Source organism: Hemicordylus capensis, chromosome 5 (assembly GCF_027244095.1).
Source record: "Hemicordylus capensis ecotype Gifberg chromosome 5, rHemCap1.1.pri, whole genome shotgun sequence".
Classification (NCBI taxonomy): domain Eukaryota; kingdom Metazoa; phylum Chordata; class Lepidosauria; order Squamata; family Cordylidae; genus Hemicordylus; species Hemicordylus capensis.
The window spans coordinates 258,831,585-258,854,870 of record NC_069661.1 but is presented as its reverse complement, the minus strand read 5'-3'; the positions used below and the strand labels follow the sequence as shown (position 1 = coordinate 258,854,870).

The 23,286-nt window shown below is 54.1% G+C and overlaps 1 protein-coding gene across 15 annotated transcripts in view; it reads right to left on the bottom strand.

Annotated features, from left to right (window-relative positions):
* Positions 1-2,835: 2,835 nt before the first annotated feature.
* The window catches only part of SHANK3 (SH3 and multiple ankyrin repeat domains 3), a 463,679-nt gene continuing 443,228 nt past the window's right edge, over positions 2,836-23,286 (bottom strand). For 5 of the 15 annotated variants that reach the window (XM_053255555.1, XM_053255558.1, XM_053255557.1 and 2 more), the window contains 2 exons: positions 12,993-16,833; positions 3,680-3,807 (listed from right to left, as the gene is read on the bottom strand). In XM_053255555.1, coding sequence (XP_053111530.1) covers positions 16,290-16,833 — 544 coding nt within the window. In that variant the 3' untranslated portion in view covers positions 3,680-3,807; positions 12,993-16,289. Of the gene's footprint in view, positions 4,046-12,992; positions 16,834-23,286 lie in introns of those variants that run through there. The other 10 variants (XM_053255566.1, XM_053255564.1, XM_053255560.1 and 7 more) reach the window with 9 other exon arrangements.

The window sequence follows — 23,286 nt, the reverse complement described above, 5'->3', positions numbered from 1 at the left end:
TACAGAGAAGAAGGAGCAGGTGTCTTCTCTATTGCTCCTGAACAATGTTCCCTGTAACGGCGGGGTGTGTGTGTGTGTGTGTTCCCAGATGCTGTGGACTACATCTCCCAGCATCCCCAACCAAGGCCAGGAGTGATGCAGTCAACATCATTCAGTCACTCCCCCTGTTAGAGGGAACCCTGCTCCCGAGGGCAGGACGGGGACCAGTAACAGAACGGTCTGCCTCCCACAGTGGCCGGCCGGCCCTCCTGCACTAGAGGTGTTCAGACAGAGGCTGGAGGGCCGCCTAGCATAAGGACAGCAGAGCAGCCCTGCTGGATCAGGCCCCAGGAGGCCCACCTCGTCCAACCTCCTCTTTCCTGCAGTGGCCCACCAGTTGCCACTGGAAGCCCTCAGGCAGGAGATGAAGGCATGGGGGGCCCCTCCCCTGAAACTAGGATTCGGGGACCTCCTGCCCTTGAGCCTGGCGGCAGCCTTTCACAACCCTCCATGGACCTGGTGGAGTGGGCTGTGGTTAGCGTTCCCAACGGTCCCAAATTATAGGCACACAAACGTTTATGGCACAACCCATCAGCTGGTCTCTCAAGGGCCATAGAACTCTTGGTTGCAAACTCTTGCTGACCTTCTGCTGAGCAGCTGGGGGTGGGCGGGGGGGGGGGTCTTAGTTGCCCTCGGTGTGCTGGAGAAGAGAGAGTTGCGTGCGCCTCTTGGCCCTGCAGTCCGCCTATGAGGCTCTTGGAAACTGCTCAGGCCCTTCTCTGCCTTGTTGCCTCTCAGGCTCTGTCTTGACAGACAGGCAGTCAGGAGAGAGAGAGAGAGAGAGAGAGAGAGAGAGAGAGAGAGAGAGAGAGAGAGACTCGAAACGTTCCAGGAAAAGGATGCTGGGCTGCGATGGAAGAAGGAAGGGCAGCGGAGTGCTCCAGCCCAGCTGTGCAGCCAACCAGAGTGAGAGGGCTGTGCAGAATCAGGCCTCTAGCTGCTTGCAGGATTTGGCCACCTCTGACAGCTTTGCATGATGGCTGTGTAGGCTGCAGCAGATGCAGGGACCTGTGGAGCAAGGAGGCAGGGCAGAAGCCCAGGCCATGCACATCAGTCAGCAGGGACCAGCTAGACAGGATCTCTGACCTTGGGCACCTTTTCCCGTCTCCGGCTGTAGCAACTTGTCCTAAGAAGCCGGGGGGCTCCAAAGGAGGCAGCCCGGCTTGCTTGTCTCTCCCTCACCCTGCCCAAGAGCTGCGCTGCCTGCAGGCTGGCTATTCATCGGGAAGAGCTGCTGTGTGCTTCACTGTACGGCTCTGCTGAGGTATGGGCAGCCTGCAGGCAGCGTGACTCCTGAGTGGGGTGGGGCAGGGAGCAACCCAAGCTGGGAAGCAGCGGCAGCTGCACCTCCTTTGCCCCCCCCCGCTCATGAGCGGTTACTGCCAGAGCTAGTTCAACCCACGGGAACCAAGGGCTTGTCACTCACCTTGGGGCTGGCCGGTGGGGGAAGTGGCAGCTGAACCCCTCCCAGTGACATGGATGTGTCATACTGACATCCGGTCCCTCCTCCTCGGAACTCAGGCTGGTGTTCTACAATAGGCCGGTCTCATTTTATCCGGACAATGACCCTCTGAGGAAGGTTGGACACAAGCTGGTGTGGTGACTGGTCCAAGACCAAATTCCTGGCGGAGGAGGGACTTTGAACCTAGACCCACCCCCCAGCCTAACCAGATCAGCTCCGGAGTGCTGGTTTGGAGGCCTGGTGAGTGATGCAAGACTAACAGCAAGAGGAGAGGAGAGCTGGTCTGGTGGTAGCAAGCATGCCTTGTCCCCTGAGCTAAGCAGGGTCTGCCCTGCTTGCATATGAATGGGAGACGAGAAGTGTGAGCACTGCAAGAGATTCCCCTCAGGGGATGGCGCTGCTCTGGGTTCCAAGTTCCCTCCCTGGCATTGCCTCCAAGACGGGGCTGAGAGAGCTTCCTGCCTGCCACCTTGGAGAAGCCGCTGCCAGTCTGTGAAGACAATACTGTGCTAGATAGACCAAGGGTCTGACTCAGTAGATGGCAGTTTCCTATGTTCCTATGATGCAGCGGAAGCCGCTTGGCTTCACTTTTCTCCCTCACTCAGAGAACAGCATCTTTTCTTCTTCTGCTGCTGCTGCTGCTGCTCAGTTGTGCAAACAGCTGCTTGGAGAGTGAGAGGCTGCATGGCGGCATTGAGGGCACAAGGCAGGCAAAGGTGCCTTGGGATGAAGAGGAGTGTGGAAGGGGTCAGAGATGCAGAATGGCCTGCCGGCCCATCCAGCCCTCCTGCAGCAGGGGCAGACAGGAGGGATGGGGGCCCCACAGCACTCTGTGCACTGCCGGTGGGCCAGCTTCTCCATGCCTTTCCATGAAGGACATTTCCACTTTCAAATCAGCCCGAAAGCATTGAAACCTGAGCACAAATGACGACAGCTGCTGTGCTGACCAGCCCTTGGCTCAATATGGCCCAGAGAGTAGGGCTGCCATCCTCTGGCTTCCCAAATCTGGGCACCTAATTTGCATATTATGTAAACTGGCTTGAAAATAATGTTTGAGCAGAATAGGGAATGCCCGTTTTGCTCCATAACTCCGCTTCTACAAGGGCTAGAGCTTATCATTATTCTTATTTTTAAATGAACGCTGAAATCTGGGTAAATCTGAGTGAGATGCTTAAAATTCAGGTAAAACCTGGAATTTTGAGCGGGGGGCGGGAGGGGGCTAGCAACTCTACCAGAACGCCTTCTTCCCCCTGGCAGCCCCGAGAGTGGTCCAAAGTTCTGCTCTTTCAGGATTACAGCCCACCTGGTTGGAACAAAGGACTAGGGAACAGTCAAAAGGTTTCTTATAAATTTATTACATAATAATAATAATAATTATATAATAATAGTAATAATAATAATAATAATTAATAATAAGAAACATAGATCTCTGTGTGTGGGGGGGCGTATCACAATGTCAGGGATAGGGAGGTGTGTGAGCCACCCCTCCCATACTCTGCAGAAGGAGAAATCTCCTCAGGAAATCCATATAAAATAAGGGGTGAAGTCAAACTGACCCTGTCAATTAAAAAAACAACCAAACAAACCAAAGGGCACAAGTGAGTGAGTGTGTGTGTGACAGACAGGGGCATGAGACCAGGAGCTGTGGTGGGTGCCCATGTGTGCCTCTTTGTAGGTTTGTGGGAATGGAAAATTAAACCAGGCTCTGTTTTGGTTTCCAAACAGCAGCAGCTACTGTAGCTTCTTGCTGCTGAGCGGATAATGTTGCGGGTTTCCTTCCTTTCTTACTTTAAAAGTCTAGAAATACAAACTCCAGTTATGAGTACAGAGATTTAATGGACCAAGACAATAAAATGAAACAAAAATCAAAACCTTTAAAAAAAAAAAATCTTGTTCCTGGGTTGTACAGAAGGTAACAAAAGTCATGGAGAAGCCATGAGAAATCACAGTAGCTCCGTGTGCAGACTGGGTTCCCCAGCTGCATACCTGGGGTTGCTTCTTGGAATGACCCTCACACGAAGAAGATGTCCAAGTCAGCTTCCTTTTCCTGCCTTTTCTGGAATGGCTTTTTGGGATGAAATGCCTGACTTGCTCTGGACAGAGTTGGGGCCCATGTGGGCAGAAGAAGGCCAGGAAGAGCGATCTACATGTGGGAAAGCACACCCGTTGCTTCGGCTGGGCACACAGTGGGGAGGGCCTGTGCTGTCCAGAGCCAACCGGTCTGCTGAGGTGAGAGCAGAAATGGCGCCGGCAGAGCCAGTGGTGGGGCTTGATACAAAAAGGTTCCTTCGAGCAGAGTAGCCAACCTGGAGCACAACGGGAATGGGAAGGATTGGAACGCAAAACTCTTGCTTCACAAACAGCTGAGCCCTAGGCATGGGCTACTGAAGGGGCACGAGACTCACCCAGGAGCCTGTGGGAAGCAGCAAAGTCTCCTCTGTACAGAGCTCAAGGGGGAGTCTGTTACTCCAACGGCAGTTTGGAAGCAGCTCTTGAGAAGACAAGGCTCAGAGCAGGGGAGGCAGCAAACGTTCCTTTCTTTTCCTAAAGAAGCAAGCAAGCAAGCAAGCAAGCAAGCAAGCAAGCAAGCAAGCAAATAAATCAACCAATCGGAAAACAAGGGGGAAAGGACAAGGTGAGTTGTTAGAGCAAGTCTTTCCTAGGGTTTGATTTCTGGCTGGCTAGGGGTTGCTTTTGACAGGGCAATTTCAGTTTCAGCTGTGCCTAGAGAGTCAGTGGGTGGGGATTACCTGCAGGTGAGTCACACAGCTTGTGGGTGGGCACATTCCTGAGGTGGCTCAGTTTGGATGCAGCTCTTGAGAAGACAAGGCTCAGAGCAGGGGAAATTTGCTACCCAGAGCTTTGCGAACAGGAGTTTGCTAGCCAATATCAAAGGAGTTTTGTGTTGAGTTTAGTGGGGAAGTATGCGGGGAGGCACACAAGCAGTCCCCTTTAACCACAAAGGAGACACCCAGCAGAAGGAGAAGGTGAATAATACTCCACGTTTGTAATGTTCTTGGAGGACAGAGCTTAAAATCTTTAATTAGCTGAAAATTGCAGCAGAGACCTAGCTTTCAAGTAAATAAGCTCTATGTATTCTGAATAGCCAATAAAACAGTTATGAAGGTAGAATGCCAGCAGGGGAGGGGGTGCTTCCCAGTGTATTGCAATGCACAGAGTGTTGCATGTACGACTATCTGTCTGAGAGGCAGAGTTCGTGGGTGTGCGCTCAATGCAAAGAGTTCCTGGCTCTTGGGGAACAAGTTCATTCCCTCAAAACCAAGCTGGCTGACCTGGAGAAGCTCAGAGAGGCAGAGAAGTGTGTGGATGAGACCCTCAGGGGTGTGATAGAGGCATCCCACTCCCAGGCAGAAAGCTCCTCTGCCTTCACTGAGAATGAAGGTCTCAAGGAAGGAGGACATCAGTCTGAGGAAGAGGGGAATGCTCCTTAGAAGGGACCCCTTCCTTGGCTGATGCATCCCTATCCTCTCACACAGAGGATACTCCTCTGGGGTTTGGGGGCCTCCTAGTAGTGAGTGATTTGATCATTAAGGGTATAGAGAGATGGGTTTGTGACCCACGTGTAGACCGCACGGTGACTTGCCTACTGGGTGCAAAGGTTGCGCATGTCGCACAGCGTCTAGGTAGGTTGTTAGGCAATGCTGGGGAGGAGTCAGCTGTCGTGGTGCATGCCAGCACCAACTATGTTGGGAAATGCAGTCGGGAGGCCCTGGAATCCAAATTCAGGCTGTTAGGTAGCATGTTGAAGTCCAGGACCCACAATGTAGCATTGACAGTAATAGTACCGGTTCCATGCACAGGGCCAGCAAGACAGGCAGAGCTGAGGGGTCTCAATGCATGGATGAGATGATGGTGGTGGTGGTGGGAGGAGGAAGGGTTTAGATTGGTTAGGCACTGGGATACAGTTTGGGGCAAGCAAAGCCTGTACTAAAGGGACAGGCTCCTCTTGAACCAAGATGGAACCAGACTGCTGGCACTTAAAATAAAAAAAGTCACAGAGCAGCTTTTAAAATGACACCTGGGGGGATTGCTGACAGGAACTGGGTGGTATCTGGTTTGGCATGCAAAATCCCCTAAGGTGCAAGGGTGCAAATTTTTCAGATAAATCAGAAGGGGACAGAGTAGAACCAGGAGTAGAGCAGACGGTAAGACATGATAGCTGGTCAAAAAGGTCAAATCACAGTAAGGGAGACAGCACACGCCAATGCCAGGGAAAAGACTTGGCATATAGGTATTTATATACCAATGCCAGAAGCTTTTGAGCCAAGATGGGTGAGCTGGAGTGCTTGGTTACTAATGAAAACATAGTAATAGTGGGCACAATGGAAACCTGGTGGAATGGTGCAAACCAGTGTGACACTGTTATTCCTGGGTACAAACTCTACAGAAGGGACAAGGAGGGTTGGATTGGGGGTGGAGTAGCACTATATGTTAAAGAAGGGATAGAATCCAACAAGCTAGAAAACCTAGGGTGGCCGGAGTCCTCAACAGAATCATTATGGGTGACAATACAAGGACTGAAAGGAAATGTGTTGCTAGGGACGTGCTATCACCCTCTGAATCAAAATGCTGAGAGTGACCTGGAGTTGGAGAAGCAAATCAGAGAGGTGTCAAAGAGAGACAGAGCTGTAATAATGGGTGACTTCGATTACCCAAACATCAACTTGGCAAATTCACATTCAGGTAATGAAGAAGAGGCCACATTTCTAGACACGCTGAATGACTGTGCCCTAGAACAGTTGGTCATGGAACCCACCAGAAAGAAGGTGATTGTGGAGGAGCAAAGTCTAGACACTCCTATAAACTGGGCAAATTCATGTGCAGGTATTGACAGAGAGGCCAGATTTCTAGACATGCTAAATGACTGTGCCTTAGGCCAGCTGGTCACAGAACCAACCAGAGAGAAGGTGACCTTGGACCTAATCCTGGGTGGTGTCCAGGACCTGATGTGAGATGTCAGTTATAGAATAATTGGGGAACAGTGACCGTAGTATGATCCCAAACAGCTTATATGCGAGTGGAGCACAGCAAATGAAGTCCAGCACAGATGTGTTAAACTTGAGAAGAGGAAACGTCTCAAAAAATGAGGGAATTGGTAAAAAGGAAGCTGAAAGGGAAAATCAGGAGGGTCAAATCACTCCAGAAAAAATATAAAAATTTTCTCGAGAAGGCAGATCTGGCCACGGTTACCCATGCCTTAGTCACGCCGCGGCTGGATTATTGTAACGCGCTCTACGTGGGGCTGCCCTAGAAGAATATCTGGAAACTGCAGCTAGTGCAAAACGCGGCAGCGAGGGTTTTATCCGGAGCTGCCCGTTGGGAGCACATCACCCCCATTCTGAAAGAGTTGCACTGGCTGCCAGTTTGTTTCCGGGTCCAATGCAAGGTGCTGGTTTTGACCTTTAAAGCCCTTAACGGTTTGGACCCAGGGTATTTGAGGGACCTCCTGCTCCCAAGGGTTGCTGCCTGCTTGACGAGGACATCTGAGGGGGCCCTGCTCCGGGTGCCGACAATGAGAGAGGCCCGGCTGTCGTGCACTTGGGACAGGGCCTTCTCTGTTGCTGCTCCCAGACTTTGGAATGCTCTCCCAGTGGCCATTCGCTCCTTGGACTCCATCACAGCTTTTAGAAAGCTTGTTAAAACTTGGCTTTTTACCCAGGCTTTTACATAATCGTTTGTACTGCTGCTTCTGTGTGTTTTTATCTGTTGTATTGTTTTTATGCCTGTATTTTATATGTTTTTATATTTTTTAGCTTGATGTTTTTATTGTCTTTTTATTGTATCTTTTAACTTTTGTAAACCGCCTTGGAGTTGTCTTTTAATGAAAGGCGGTATATAAATGCAACAATAAATAAAAATAAATAAAAATAAATAAAAACAGCCCTGCTGGATCAGGTCCAAGAAAGCCTATCTAGTCCAGCATCCTGTTACACACAGTGGCCCACCAGATGCCGCTGGAAGCCTACAGGCAGGAGTTGAGGGCATGCCCTCCCTCTTGCTGTTACTCCCCTGCAACTTGTACCCAGAGGCATCCTGCCTTGAGGCTGGAGTTGGCCTATAGTCCTCCGACTAGTAGCCATGGAAAGACCTATCCTTCAAGCATGGACCTTATTCAAAGCCACAATAATAGAACCTTAGTTGGAAGGAGGAAGAAGGAAGGAAAGGAAGGAGGAAAGGGACCACCAAGTTCAGGCGGATGCTGGTCTGTCTTTATAGTGGAGGATACTGAGCATATACCTGCTCCAGAACCGAGTGTTTCAGGCTTGGAGACTAAAGAACTGGGCCAATTTGAGGTGATGAGAGAAGATGTTCTAAACTGTTTGGGAAAACTAAAAAGTTGTTCTAGTAAGAACTAATCAGCCTACTTTCCTTTCACTATCTCTACAACTGGACTATATTAGGTTCAAATTGAGGTCCACAAGTTAGAGCTCTTGCACCTCAAATGTTCATACATCCACCATCTTGGATCAGGGTGGATGACATCATTACAAACTACACCATTGAGGAGTCTCTGTGTATCACTATCACTCACTACAACTGTACCAAATTTGGTTCAAATCAGTTAGACAGTCTTCAAGTTAGTGCACTTGCACCTCAAATGTTCACACGTCCACCATCTTGGATTGCGGTGGGTGACATCATCACAGATTACACCACTGGGGCATCCCTATCTGCCCATACAGCTGTAGCAAATTTGGTTCAAATTGGTTAGACTGTCCACAAGTTAGTGCACTTGCACCTCAAAAGTGCATGTTAACATCATCTTGAATCAGGGTGGATGACATCATCACACATCATACCATTAGGGCAACCCTATGTGTCAATGTATAGCAAATTTGGTTCAAATCGGTTGGGGAGTTCACAAGTTAGCCTACTTACACCTCAAAAGTTTATACATCCACCATCTTGGATTGGGGTGGATAATATCATCACAAACTACGCCGTTGAGGTGTCCCTACAACTTTACCCGATTTGGTTCATATTGGTCCAGGTGTTGTGAAGTTGATAGCGGGGGACACACACATGGACAGACACATACACAGAATGCTGTGTGATCTCATAGGCTAAAAATTAACAAATCACCAGGGCCAGATGGCATCCACCCAAGAGTTCTGAAGGAACTCAAATGTGAAGTTGCTGATCTTCTAGCAAAAATATGTAACTTGTCCCTACAATTAGGCTTTGTACTAGAGGTCTGGAGATCAGCTAATCTAACTCCAATTTTCAAAAAGGGATCTGGGGGGGGGGGGGATCTGGGAAACTACAGGCCAGTTAGCTTAACTTCTATGACTGATACATTGATGGAAAGCATACTTTTTAAATATATAGAAGAACAGGCCTTGCTGAAGGAGAACCAGCATGGCTTCTGCAAGTCTTGCCTCACTTTTTGGAGTTCTTTGAGAGTGTCGACAGGAATGTGGATAAAGGTGATCCAGTTGACATAATGCCCTTATACAAATCAATGGTGCTGCTACATTTGGAGTACTGCATACAGTTCTGGTCACCATATCTTAAGGAGGACATTGTAGAACTTGAAAAGGTGCAGAAAAGGGCAACCAAGGTGATCAGGGGCCTGGAGCACCTTCTTTATGAGGCAAAGCTACAGCATATGGGGCTCTTTAGTTTGGAAAAGAGGTGATTATGGGGAGACATGATGGAAGTATAAAAATTATGCATGGAGTAGAGAGTGGACAGAGGGAAATTGTTCTCCCTCTCTCACCACACTAGAACCAGGGGTCACCCCATGAAATTGAAGGTCGGGAAATTTAGGACCGACAAGAGGAAGTACTTTTTCACACAGCACATAATCAATCTATGGAATTCTTTGCCACGGGATGTGGTGATGGCCACCAGCTTGGATGGCTTTAAAAGGGGCTTAGACTAATTCATGGAGGACAGGTTTATCAATGGCTACTAGTCTGGTGGCTGTGGACCATCTCCAGCCTCAGAGGCATGATGGCTCTCAATCCCAGTTGCAGGGGAGCAACAGCAGGAGAGAGGGCATACACATACCTCTTGCCTGTGGGCTCCCCAGAGGCGTCTGGTGGGCCACTGTGTGAAACAGGATGCTGGAGTAGATAGGCCTCCTTGGGGCCTGATCCAGCAGGGCTGTTCTTATGTTCTTAAGAGGCACCTTCCCCCTCTTTCTCATCTCATCCCTTCAGGCCACAAATGGATAGTTTTGATTCATCTCAAATTGACACAGTTATCCCACTGCCTGCTCCCACCCCTACCCCATTCCCGAATCAGTAACAGCTAGCAAGCTTTGCACAGAATTATGGGGGTGCTCCTTGGCTGTGCAAATGGAAAAGTGTCGGAGGGAGTATGTCAAGTGAGTTGCCACCTTGCAAACATGTTGCCTTGCTTGAAACTCTGGGATGTCTCTGTGAACAAAAGTGGGGCATTTCTTTCAGATGAACTAATCTCAGAGGACTGAGTGGCTCTGAGTGGCTCCAAAAAGAATTGGTGGCATCTCTGAATGGTTGCAGGATCCGATACGCGCGCTGACCAAGTGCTTGGTCTTTGGGGTGTTTGAGGGCAGATGGGCACAAGGTCTGCTCAAGAATACAGGGAGCCGTCGGCAGACGCGACAGGCCTCCTCCAGCTTTAGTACTCGGTGGCTCTCAGCTTGGGTTTCTTTCCTACATTTAGTGACTGCCTCTCTTTAAAGCACACAGAAGTTTATGCTTTAGAACAATGGCTTGCAGTAGATTGTCGACTGGAAGACAGGGACGGAAAACGGACCCGTTTCAAGGCATTCCAGGAAGGAGCTCACATCAGCTTACGGTGACATCCGCATGACTTGGTTGGGTTTAACTTTCCTTTGTGCTATGCCTGACTGGGACTGAAGCCGTGGTGACCCCAGGACTGACGGCTCGAGGCCTCAGCATCGTGTTGGGGGTATCACGCAGTGCTTGCAAGCACAGGGACGGCTGCAGCTGCTTTGCGGGAGTGGGAGCCAAGTGGCCCGCTCCGGGGCACTCGGCTGGCCTTCAGGGAGCGCGGCAGGAATCCGGGTTGTGCCGCACTCCAGCCCTCCAAAGCATCAGGGGAGGGGAGGGCTCAGCTCTGCAGGCCAAGGAAGAAGGCCCCCAGCAGCATCCCCAGTCCCAAAGTGAACTTCCTGCAGACAAGTTGCAGTCTGCAGTCTTCAAGCCTCCTGCAGGAGGAGGCTGGGTGCAGGCAAGGTCTCTCCACATGGCCCCAGAAGGGGCCGAGACCCAGAGGCCATGAGCGCACACGGCCGGCCGGGGAGAAGAGCCTGCACTCAGGCAACGCGCCAGCCAGCAAGACTCCAACCAGTCTCACCGAGGGACGGCAGCAGGGCCGTCAGCTTCTGTGGAGGGAGAGCTCTTTGAGATGGTCGTGGCAGCTCAGGGCAGCCGGCAAGATGGAGCTCCCGAGAGCGGCGTGGAAGAAGCGGCACCTGGCCTGCAGCCTCCGGGGAGCTCTGGCCGGGGAGGAGGAGCCCGCGAGGGAGGGGGCGGGGCTGCCTTGCTACCTGACCGCGCTCAGTGCTGTAGGAGCTTCAGGGGGGAAGCACGGCCCCGGCAGGCCCGGAACCCCATCAGAAGCCCCGAGCGGCTGGCTCTGGCTTGGAAGGGGGCAGTTTTCCAGGGAAAGGGAGCCCGCAAGGCTGGAAAGGGCGAAAGGCCATGTGGGCAATGGGCGGAAGGAGAGCCGAGCTGCTGGCCCCTGTGGCACCCCCCCCCCGCCCCAGCTCTGGCACCTGCAGCCGGACTCTGGGAGGCCGAGAAGTGCTTCCTGGGCCAGGGAAGGATGCGGCAGCCAGAAGGCCAGGGGAGGCGTTTAGCAGGAGAAGAGCAAGGAGGGCACCGCGGCTCTGGCAGGAGGCTGGCGGGAACCGAATGGGGACAGAAACGGGCTGAAAGCAGGGCAGGAACCGGGCTTGGCCCAGAGCCAGCAGCAGGTTCACGAGGCGTCGCGTTCCCAGGCCCGAGTGCGAGGAGGCCAGGAGGGAGCGCCGCCAGGCCGCAGCAGAGCTTGGGAGGGGAGGATTCGATAGCAGGTCAGAGCACACGTCGGGGGAGGGTTGCACGAGGGGAGACGGAGTGCCTGAGGAGAGGATGCTGGGCGAACCGGTGCGGCACATGCAGGGGGCCGGGGAACTTGAGGAAGATGGCCTCTGTCATGGGCATTGGGGAGCAGATACAAGGGGGCTTGAGTCTGATATGTGGGCGCAAGGCATGGGGCACTAGTGGCTCGTCCTCATGGGCCAAGGAGGCACCAGAGGAGGCACAGCTGCCTCTGCTTCCCAGCAACTTGGGTTGCTCCTCCCCCTGCCCCACTGCCTGCAGGCTGGCCATTCACCAGGTAGCGTTGCATGGTTAACCCGCATAGCGCTCCCTAATGAATGGCTAGCCTGCAGACAGTGTGTGTGTGGGGGGGAGAGCAGCACCCCAAGTTGCCAGGAAGCAGAGGCAGCTGCACTTCCTTTGGCACCCCCCTGGCCCGGGAGGACAGGCCGCTACTGGCATGAGGCTGGCAAGCTGGCATTGAGAGCACTGCATGATGATGGGATGTTGAAGAAGATGCTGCTTGCCATGGCTTCTCCAGAACAAACCCTGCTCCAGGTTCCAACATCACCAGAGGTGAGATGGGCCGTTTCTTGGAACAGTGGGGGTGGGGGGCTTCTCAGTGTGCTCCCTCCCTGCTGGAGGCCTGCCTAGAGAGTCTCTCAAATGCTTCTGTGGAGGAGAATGGCCAAACATTTTTTCTCCAGGAAGCTCACGTAGCAGTGTCCCTTCTAATCTGTGCTAATTCTGCAGCGCGGCTTTACATGTTAATGGTTTGAGGGTGCATGTGTGTGGGGTGTGTGTCTTTTTGCAATTTAATTTAATTTAATTTAATTTAAATCTTGTAACCCTAGGATTATGCCAGGTACCAGACTGTGATCTTGAGGACAGAACTGCGCAATTAAACCAGTGTCTGAGGCCACCACTAAAGTGCCAGCATATTTTAAGTGCCAACTGATGCCCGTGGCTCTTATTGGCACTTGGGCCGAGTTTGGAGTTGGTTGCTGCCTGCAATTATGACTTCAGGCTGCAATCCTATGCACAATTACCTGGGAGTAAGCCTCACTGTACACAGTGAGACACATTCCTGAGTAAGCATGCAAGGGACTGCACTGTGTATGTCTGAATATTCAGTGTGAGGTGATGGAGAATGACTTTGGGGGGTGACACCTTGGAGAGAGTGGGAGACAAAATGTGGCCTAGGGCTTTGGGGGGAACTAGGATGGAGTTTGTTTTAGGGGAGCAGTTGTCTACGAAGAAGCTTGGAAGCAGAAACATATTAGGTCAATACATGTTACGTTCACTGTTCCCGAACATGCTACTTCAAAACCAGTAGTGAAGATGAAATGTGTAGATGGCCAAGAACACACACACAAAGCACACAAACTCTCTAAAAACAGACTGAGACATGAAAACTGGTCTGTGTAACTTACTTCTTGTGTTCTGACATGTGACAGTGGCAAGCTGAGATTCACTGGATTGTAATGAAGGTTTGGGAGTCTGGAACTTCAACACAAATCCTTCTGTTCCCACTACTGAGAAAATTTGCGTCTTTTTAAAGAGCCCGTGTGTGCGAGGGAGAGGGGCTTGACTTTCCCCATGGCCACTGGCCATCCGGGAGACGCGTCGGCTTCCACACCACCCGCCAGGACTGTCGGGGCAGCAGGGGCAAGAGCAGCCCAGGGCTGGGCAGAGCGGACCCCTTCCCGCTTGGGCTGGGCTTGTGCTCTTCCACTCTCCGCAGATCCAGGGCACAGAGGAGTCCCTGCAGGTGCAAAGCCCAGCAGGCAGCTCTGAACTAGCATCACAAACCCACTTGAGGAGGCCAGGAGAGCCCAACCTGACTGGAAGGAGCTGAGCTGCCTGCTTTCTTGTCCAGAATGGGGGGGGGGGGCGGGGGGCCAGCAGCCCTTCAGGCCTTCCCTCCACCCTGACTACGGGGAGGAAAAGTGGCCTCCCCAGCCAGCAGGAGCTGTTTAAGAGCCGGGGTCTGCTGGGGGTGAGGAGACGGTGCCCCCCACCCCCACCCCGGCCATGCATCCTTCGGTGGACACTGCTGACTTCTTCGCTGAATTAAGCTTGGAACGGTTCAGAGAAGTGTGAGGGTTGGCGAGGATTTCTCTCGCCCTGCCCTCTAGCACCAGAAGAATTAATGCCTTGACTGAGGGAATGGGCTTGGAAGCCTGCTGCTGCTGCTGCCCCAAGCCCTGCGCCCTCTTGGGAGAGGGAAGGGTCTTCCCCCTTCTTGTGTGGAGCGGGCCACTGGTGCCAAGGGGATGCCTGGGCTGCAGAGGGCACCCGAGGGAGGGGGGTGGAGCCTTCAAGAAACAGGGCCCAACTTCCACAGGGGAAGCCCTGTGAACCTCTGGATGGCTGGGCATGTCCTGGGCACGGCCCTGTGGCCTCTCGGACTTCCTCTCCCACCGCCTCCTCCTGGGTCCCAGGTAGAGAAGGCAGGAGGGGAAGGGTGTGGCTCCAAGTGCCGGCAGAGGGCAGCATGGACTTCTCTGGGAGCCCAGCTGCCTGACCCGCGGGGCAGTTGCTCAGCCCTCCCCGGGCCTTTCCTCCTACGATGGCCGCGCACGGCTGACTGGCGCACTGCATGCGAAACCCAAGGGGCAGATGTGGACAAACCCCACCCCAAAAGGCCCCTAGTGACCTCCTTTCAACTGTGCCCCCCCACCCCGCCCTGCCTTTCCGGCTAGTGGGGATTGATGCAAGGCTTGGCGCAGTTCCCATGTGGCCAGCGAGGCTTGTCCGTCGGAATCCCCACCTGGGAACGCCCTCCCCCTCACCAAGCGGAAGGGGTCCAGTCACTGCTCTGGCCAGGGAGCTCTGGAGGGCAATGCCTGCTTGGCCCCAATCCAGGGGGCTCCCCCTGCCGCTGTCCCGTCTCTGGCCTCCTCTGGGATCTGGGCCCCCTCCCCAGGAGAACAGCTCCGTCTTGGCTCTGTCCCCAAAGCAGCTTGGGCTTCCGGGGTGCTTGGAAGAGCCAGATTCTGAAGGCGGGGAGGTGTCTCCCCCCACCCCCCGGCCCAAGCTGCTCAGAGGAAGGAGACAAGAGAAGGGCCGGGGCTGAGGCGGCAACTCCCTCGGCCAGGGCCTGCCCCACAGCTCTGCCCAGCAAGGATGGAAGACTGTTTCCCCAAAGCCAAGTGCAATGCCGCCGCCCCCGCCCCCATCTTTAGACTCCAGATCCCCTGAAAGGAGCTTTAAAAAGACTCCTTTTTCACATTCATTCCGTCACTAAAAACTCCCACAAGCACTGCAGGAAGGAGCAGCGAAGCCCCCCCCCCCCGAGCAAGATATAGCTTTAGTAAACCATAACAAAACAAGGTGGCTATAGATATAGATATATAGATATTTTGTTCTCCCCCCCGCCCCCCTTTCAAATATATAGTTGATTAAAAAGATGCAAAAATGTGTGACTGGGATGGAGTGGGCGGGATCCTGGCGTTGGCACCCTCTTGTTGGGATCACCAGCAGATCTACAGAAATGCACAGAGATTATAGAGACTCCTTCAATGCGTTCTATGACCCCCCCCGAGAAAACCTCCCCCCTCCCCCATGAATGTTGGCAAAGCAGAAGCTGCTGGGTTCTCCACTTGCCGCCCTTTGATGCCCCCCCCCATGCTTCTATCCATGCGACTTCAGCCCCCATCTCACCAGGGCAAAGGAACACAGTCTCCCCCCCCCCCCAGCCAGGGCAGGGCCTGCTCTGGGTGGGTGTGCAGGTCTCCCTTTCTCCCCCCTCTCCCCCCAGGCACACCGGGCTCGTTTCCTGGCAATGGGGTGATGCTTCTGGGGCAACTGGGATGTATGGGCAGGAGGGAGGAGTGCGGAGGCAAGCCTCCTGCTGCCACCAGCCTACCCCACGAGTTCTGCCCTCCCCAACAGGTCTACTGGCTGCCAGTGCAGGGGCAGAAGCCCAACCCCCACCTCCTTTCTCTCCCGCCCCCTCCCCGCCTGTGTCCTCTGCCGCAGGAATCCCTAGCCATCAGCCCGTTGGACGGTGGTGCCGTTTCACAGCTGCTTGTTTCACAGAGTACCCACCCAGCTAACTTCTTGGCCCTCTGGGGAGGGGTTTTCTGAAGATGCCCCCAAGTCAGCCTTTGGCCCTCTGAAAGGCCAAGTGGACAACACCCACTGCAGCAGAAGGGACGGGGCACCCAGAAGAGCTCACTACAGGGCCAACCCCTGCAGTGGAGACTTCTGCTGGGTCACAGCCAGTCCCAGACGGCCCACTGCTGCACGGCCCCAGGTGCTGCTCTGCTCCTGCCTGTCCTGTGTTCCCAGCCCACGAATCTTCTGTCCTCCTCAGCACCACCTCCACGTTACCCGAACCCACCACGGTGCTCTCCCTGCAGGCATGACATGGCGGACAGGTGTTCTCCGTGAGGGGAGCACCCCAGCCCTCCCCCAGAGCCGCTTGTCCCCGCAGCAGCTCCCTCAGGAAAGGGCACATCACACCCGATCCAGGCCCGGCTCTCTGGGAGACGCCAAAGGGGCGGGGGGCGTCCATGCAACATTCCTGGTCCCCAAGGCAACGGCGCCAGGTGCGTGTGTGAGAGGGGGAAAGAGAGAGTAGGTCATTGCCAGCCTCCCGCCCTCCAGTGCAGTGGTCAGAGTAGAAAGAATCCCGCTGGTTCTCGTTTCCTAGTCTAGTAGAAACGCACCCCCCGCCCCTCCAGCGGTGAGGCCCCAGAAGAGACCAGCACTGCCTGGGGTGGTCAGCTGTCGATCAGCTGCTTGAGTGCCCGCTCAATGTTCATGCGGTGCCCAACCCGCGTCACCCCCAGCTCCACAAAATCCTCCTTGGTCAGGGCTGGCAGGTGGGTGCCCTCAATTTCATGGTCCTCAAACTTGTCTCGGTGCTCCACCAGGTTAATGCTTTCCAGCCAGTCCCCAACATCATACTTGTTCCAGAGCTGCAGGGGCTTCTGCATGAAGGGCCGAGGTGGGTGGAGGGTGTGCAGGGGGGGCCCCGGGGAAGGCGAGGGGGACGGGGAGCGGCTCCGGGCACTCACACTCCTCACCACAAAGCGGACCTCCTTGGGTTCGTGTGGGATGGAAAGGCTGGAAGATTTGAGGATGGTGGGCGGGGTGAGCCCGTAGGGCCGCACGGTGCTCAGCGGGTCTGTCCGGTCCAGAGCAGGCTTGACCGGACTGGGGGTGCGGCGGGTCACAGGATAGCGGCTGCCGGGACGCACGGTGTAGGTGGTGCCAGAGCTGCGCTGGGAAATGGTGCTCAGTTCTCCTAAACTACTGAAAAGTCTGTGGAGAGAGGGAGAGAGAGGAGAAGAGCCAAAGCGGCCATGAGAGAGGTCTCCAGGCACCAGGACACGCGCGCCTGCGCACACACACACACAAACACACACAACCTACACAGCAGAGTGGGGTTCTTGTGCTTCTGCAGAGCCCCCCTCACATTCTGAGGCAGCAGCAGCAGCAGCCAGCAGGAACAGCGGACTCTTCTCCGGTCTCCAGACACAGAGAGCCCTTCCAAACTGTGGGTCAGCACCGTCCCTGACTTCTCCCAGTGGCTCCCTCCTGATCACAGCTGCAGCTTCCTCTCAGCAATTCAAAGACCCCGCAGATCTCCCAGATGCAAGTCAAGTCCACCTGCAGCTCCAGCCCGCCTGGTACACACCAGCACTGGCACGGCAGCTTCACGCCGGTGTGGGCCTTCAGGGAGGAGGAAGGGAAGACCTCCGCCGCCCCGCCCCGGCTTGGACGCAGGGGGATTTCAGTGACCTGCAGCAGGCAGGCAGCACCCGACTAGGCTTTGAGCCTGGTTGGGTTTGTGTGCACAAAACAGGCACAAGCAGTCACTGGCATGGCCATGGTCTCCACAGCTCCTCTCAGAACCGCTGAGTTGTCTGCTTTCTCTGTTCGGAACAGACTGCTAAATAGGGCCAGCTTTCTGTTGCTGTGGGTGGGTGGGTGGTGGAAGGGAACAGGGCTGTCGGCATCTGGCCACCCGGCTTCATTCCTCCCGCACCAGTTTTAGGCACTCTGGTTGTTACGCAAGTGCAAACGGTCTCTCTGTGATCAGTGAGAAGTTGGCTGGAGGAAGGAGTGCAGTGGGGGGGGGGGAGGGCTTGGAAAAGGAGGCCAAGCAAGCCATGAGCTTGGGCCACTGAGAGGCAGGCCGTCTGCTTCCTCCCAGTTGCCCCGACAAGGCATCTAGTGGGACTGGATCCAACCCCTTGCGAGGGCACGGTCTCCACAAGCTCTTGACCTTAGTGGGTCTGACCCCCCCCCCACATGTCTGAGACTCCAAGCAAGATCTGGACCACCAGGACTGCATAGCAAAGCTTCCACCTTCCACAGGGAGGGAAAACATGGATCTGTCCCTGAGGCCTTTCTAGGGTTCCCCTGTCTACTGCTAGGCACATGCCTAGCTGGCCAGCGAATACCATGACCCTGCAGCTTTGGCGGAACGTGTGGCGGGGCCTGAAGCTTCCTTGGGAAGAGGAAGTGGGCACTACTCTCCCATGCCTGAGCAGCTGCCCCGACCCCCCTCCCCACCCAGGCCGAGGCTCACTCCTTGCGTGACTTCTGAGGAATAACGTTAGTTAGTTAAAGGGAACCATCAGCAGGGGCAGAGAGCACGGCCTGGCTGGGAGCAGGAGCAGAGGGCAGCAGAAAGAGGCCAGGAGGTCAGTGAGGGTGTGTGGAGACCCCTGCGCCTACCACTCTCCTGGCAGGGCCAGGGCGGGATGAACGCAGGCCAATGCCAGGCTGCCGTTCCACTCACAAAGGCCACCCGAATCACCCTCTGGATCTTCTCTCTGCACACAAACCTGTGACCTGGAAGGACTGGAACAGGCACTGGGGAGGCCACTCGCAAGCGAAAACCACTGCTTAAAGCCTGGGCGTGGGGCAGCTGGGAGGACTGGCTCTGTTGGGAAAGGGGGCCCCTTTTTCCTGCCGTCAGAAAAGGCTGCCAGAGACAGCGGGACTCTTCCTGTAAGCCAAAGGGGGCCTGTGTGCAACGGCTAGCAGAATCGGCAGGACAGCTGGCTGCGTGGCATAGCTGCCTTTTGAGGGCTCTGTCACGGGAGCTCACTGCTTGTTGCCTAAGGAGGTGATCCATTTCCCCAACGATCTCGTGGCACATTGAATGGTGACCAGGCACACGAGGGAGCCGTTGAAGAACCCTTCCTCCCACCATGCCGCCGCCTTCAGTGTACACTGTGCTTGTCATGGGTTAGGAATCCATTTGAACTGGCCCTCACACAGGGACCATCTGTGCTGATGGGAGGGCAGAGAGGATGGTTCAGCCGAGAGCTCGGCAGGGCCGGGGCCTTGAAGGGATCCTGGATGGCGGATCACGCAGCATGTGGCATGGCCAGTGCTGTCTGTTGCTGTGCCTGGGGACTTCCTTTATTATTGTTTTTTGTTTCTGGAACATGGCAATCTGCACAAAGAGGGTTGCAGGGCAGGGAAAGGAGGTGGGTGAAGGATTGTGATGGACCTCTGTGAGTCTCCCTGGGTCTGCCTTTCAGAACACAGTCTAGCACCCGGGCTCGGGCCATGTCATGCTGAGGGAGGACAGAATGGAGCCCGGTTTAGGTGGTCTGGATTCCAACTGGCCAAGGGCATGTCACTCTCTCCCAGTCTCAGTTTCCCTGAAGTAAAATAGGATTAAAAGTGATCTGCTTAAACAAGGTTATTATGAGAACAAAGACAACTACAAAGCAGACGGTAGTCTTAAAGCGTGATATAAGTGACTCATGACTACCACTTTGAGCTTGCTCACCCAAAATGGCTCCCATGCCAGCCTCAGCAACAGAGAGGGTGGGGCCCATCTGGGCCCAGCTCCTCCTCAGCTTCAGGGTCTAGGTGGCAAAGAACAAAGCGGTTGTAGGGGTGGGGTGGGGCCGTCAGGGTCAGAAATGGGATGGCTGGCAGAGCAGAAAGGTTTCTACTTGAAAACACTTGGTGACTGGAGAGAATGAAGAGTGGACAAGCGAAAGGCTCTTAGGCGTATCTTGTTGAGTTTAATGTGGATACATCCTTGAGCACCACGTAGTTAAGGATGCATCATTCTCAATTTGTCCAGAGCAGATCATTCTGAGGTGGGCTAGAAGAATTCTCAGGCTCTTGCCCGCTGAGCCCAGTCTCTCCCATCTAGCTTTCATGAGACAGAAGTTCATAAAAAAAGGCAAAACTATCAACTGGGCACTTTAAAAAGTGCTTAATTGTTAATCCCACCGTTAGTGAGAAAACTTTAAGCATGCACTTAATATTCTCACTGAAACATCCACCCCTGAAAATCAAAAGAGCTTAATTGGATTCTGCCCCAAATACAAATGGGAATAATAATTTTTTTTTAAAAAAAAGATAGATACACAGGGACGTATCTAGGGTGAGGCAGGCATGGCACGAGCCCCGGGTGCCACTTGAAGGGGGGGGACCATTTAAAAATTTTTTTTAAATGGCCACCAAAGACAAAATGGCCACCGCGCATGTTCTAATGGTCTCTATGAAGTCCTAGGCCATGCCAGGCCTTGCAGAGGCCATTTGAGCATGTGCAGCAGCCATTGTTTTCAGCGGCCATTTTAAAAAAACAAATATTTTTAAAAGTGGCCACTGCACATGCTCAAATGGTCCCTGCGAGGCCCTAGAGGCCAGCGGGGGGAGGGGGAACCTTTGCACACACCCCAGCTTTTAGAAAGCCCCCAAAGGGGCTACAGGTAATTTTTTTTAAATTAATATAAGTCACTGTACACATATTCAGTTTGGCACTATGTACAGAGAATCAGGGCTTGTGAATACTGAGCTGATGCTTATGAGCTAGGATTGTATTCATTTGCTCTTACTTTGCTTCTTGTGATAAGTGAGTTAAATGTGATGTCTTGCTAATATGGCTATTAATGGTGAATTTGTCTTTGAATCAGTGTGAAATCCTTAATATTAAGGCCCACAGGGAGTTTTTTGCTCTCTTTCTCTCATTTTAACTGTCTTTCTGAAATACTAGAATATATTCCAAGCAGAGACACAGTTTACTCTGCATATCCTTTAATTATTTTCAGAGTATCTGGGAAAAGTCAAATTCTCCATTTATTTTTAAAACTTTTGTAATAGTGATGCTGCAATGCATAGTAGAGAATTAGACAGGCACTTCTGTTTAGTTTTCCAAGTACACCTCCACATAGTATTTGGGTATCTCATGAGCCCCAGCATACTGAAATTTGTAGTTTCCCAGCATTTTTTGGTCTGGCTACGTCCACTGCTAAAAAGTTCTTGAAATATTAAAAGATTAACGAGCTTGACTTGCATTTTTCAGCTGGTATTATGGTAAAGTTATCTGAAAGATGGGTGTCAGATGTTTGGACAGGGGGTGCAATGTCAGTGCTTGCCCTAGGCGCTATTTTCCCTAGATATGCCTCTGTAGATAGACAGACAGACAGACAGACAGATCTGGTTTGGGCTCTGGGGGCTTAAAGTCAGAGGCCCACATATTGCACAGGCTTATGCCAGCCTTTCAGAGAGGCCTGCACAGCTACAGGTGTCTAAAACGTGCCAGCAGGCTTGTGGAAGAGCACAAATGTGTAAACTTCAGGAGTGCAACGTACACCGATAACAATGCAAGTTGTGCCCCCAAAGTGCCAGTGTGCAGCTTGAAGGATTTGTGTGCTTGTGCTTTTCTGCAAGACCGACTGTGCTTCTTTCAATGACAACAGCAGTGTGGGCCCCTTGGAAACATCGGTGTAAGCCTGCACAACATGTGGGCCAAAGAATTTTCTTCTTTTTATGTTCTAGACACAGTCCCTGCAAGAGAAATGGAGATGCTTCAGCCTGTGCCAGTGGATGAGAGAGGTTTCCATCTGTTTAAAAATGGCTGCACCAGAGTTTGGGATCATTTGAAAACCACCCATGGTTCACGTCCAGCAGCCCCCCCCCTTTTAACAAGAGGGGTGTCTGCCCTTGCAGGGTCTGGTCCCAGGCGCCATCTTTGAAGACAGTTGATGTTTAAAGGTGGAATCAAGAGGGGGAGATGCTGGGAGCAGTGCCTAGGAAATGGGTGGCAGGGAAGTTGCTCATCACAGACTCCTCTGGCAGCGAGAGCAGCTCCACTCTAGAAGGTGGGCTGGGGAAAAGCAGCCCTGGAATGAGCCCAGATGTGGTTGCTGATGGCCATGCCTGTTCTCAGGACAAGCCTGGGCCAGGATGCCTCTTCTAGAGCAGCCGGACTAAGAACGCCTGTCTCCAAAAAGCCAGAAAGTACTTGTGAGTAATGCTAGGTTTGGGCCCCTCAGCCCAAAGCCAGGGAATGCACATAAGGCTGCCTGAATGAGACTCTTGAGCCGTCCCGCGGGGCCTTGTCTGCACTGGTGGGCCCCGGCTCTCGGGGGTCTCAGGCAGAGCAGGGTCTCTCCTAGCCCTGCCCGGAGAGGCTGCAGGGAGGGGGGCCTTCTGCCAGCCAGCCAGGCCAGGCCTCGGCCACGGAGCCACGGCCCTCCCGCCCACTTCAGCCCTGCCCAGGGGCTGATCCCTTGACGTCTCCTGCAGCAGCACTTCCTCCAGGCTGTTCGTGCTGGGTGGGGGTGCTGGGAGTGCCCGGCTCCTGCCACTGGCTGAAGGTGCAAGGATAGGGGCCATGTTCAGACAGAGGGCTGGAGGGAGAGGCGCACCAGCAGCCGCAGCACCGAAACTCCCGCCAGGCTGACGGTCACCCAGGCTCAAGTGCCAGCCACAGCATTTGCACCAGGGATGGAGCCGGAGGGCAGAGGCCAGAGACGGGGCCAAGATCCCACACGACTGGATGGAGAGGACACAGGACAAGCCAAAGCCCACCTTCACAGCTGCAGGAGGGCCGGTGTGAAGGGAAGGGCCAGGCAGAGCCCACGAGTGGACGTGGCGGCCTGGGGCGGGAGGTGAAGAGGAGCTGCCTGCTGGCGGGCAGAGCGTTGGGGGGAAGTCCCAGTCGGTGCCAGGCTGGCCGCAGAAGAGCAGCAGTCCCTGGGCTGAGCAGCTGCTGGACTCTCAGAGGATCAGCAAATGCCATCCCAGCAGGCCCCTGAGCCTCGAGGGTGCAGCGAGGGGCACCCTCTGCCCTGGCCCCCAAGTCTCCTCTCGGCCTGGCCTCCTGGCAGCTGCTCTCCAAGGAATGAGTCTGCCCCACACTCACACTGACATCCTGTGTGCATTGAGACAGCCCCCCCACCGCCCACCTTTGAGGGATGCGACAGGGAAGGGAGATGCTCTCGGGTGGCCTTCTGGGGGCCCCTGCTGACTGGCCAGCTAGGGAGAGACAAAAAGGGGGGAGGGGGCAAAAAAGGGGGCCTGGCTACAGAACCACGAGCCTTTGGGAACTGGCCTCAGTGCGGGTCTTGGGGTGGCCCTGCTGAGAAGAGACGGGGTCTCACAGACCCTCCCCCACCAGACTGAACAGCAGCACACACACACACACACACAGCGCCATTATCCACTCAGAGAGCTTTTGCCTTGCAGGGAATGTTTGGGTTAGGGTGATGGACTGACCCTCCTCTTGCTCAGGGGCTCTAGGGGAAGAGAAGCAGTTGTGCCCAGAAGAGCAGTGCAACCCCAGGCCACGCACCCGTCAGCCACAGGCTCTGCCCCTGGGCCTCCCTCCGGGCCTCATGGGGCTGGGCTGTGCATGGAGCGGCAGCGACACCCCCACAGCACAGTCACCCAGTTGGGTGGCCCAGGCAAGCCGCGAGAGAAGTGCTCATGCAAGCCCAAGGAGTCCCCGGC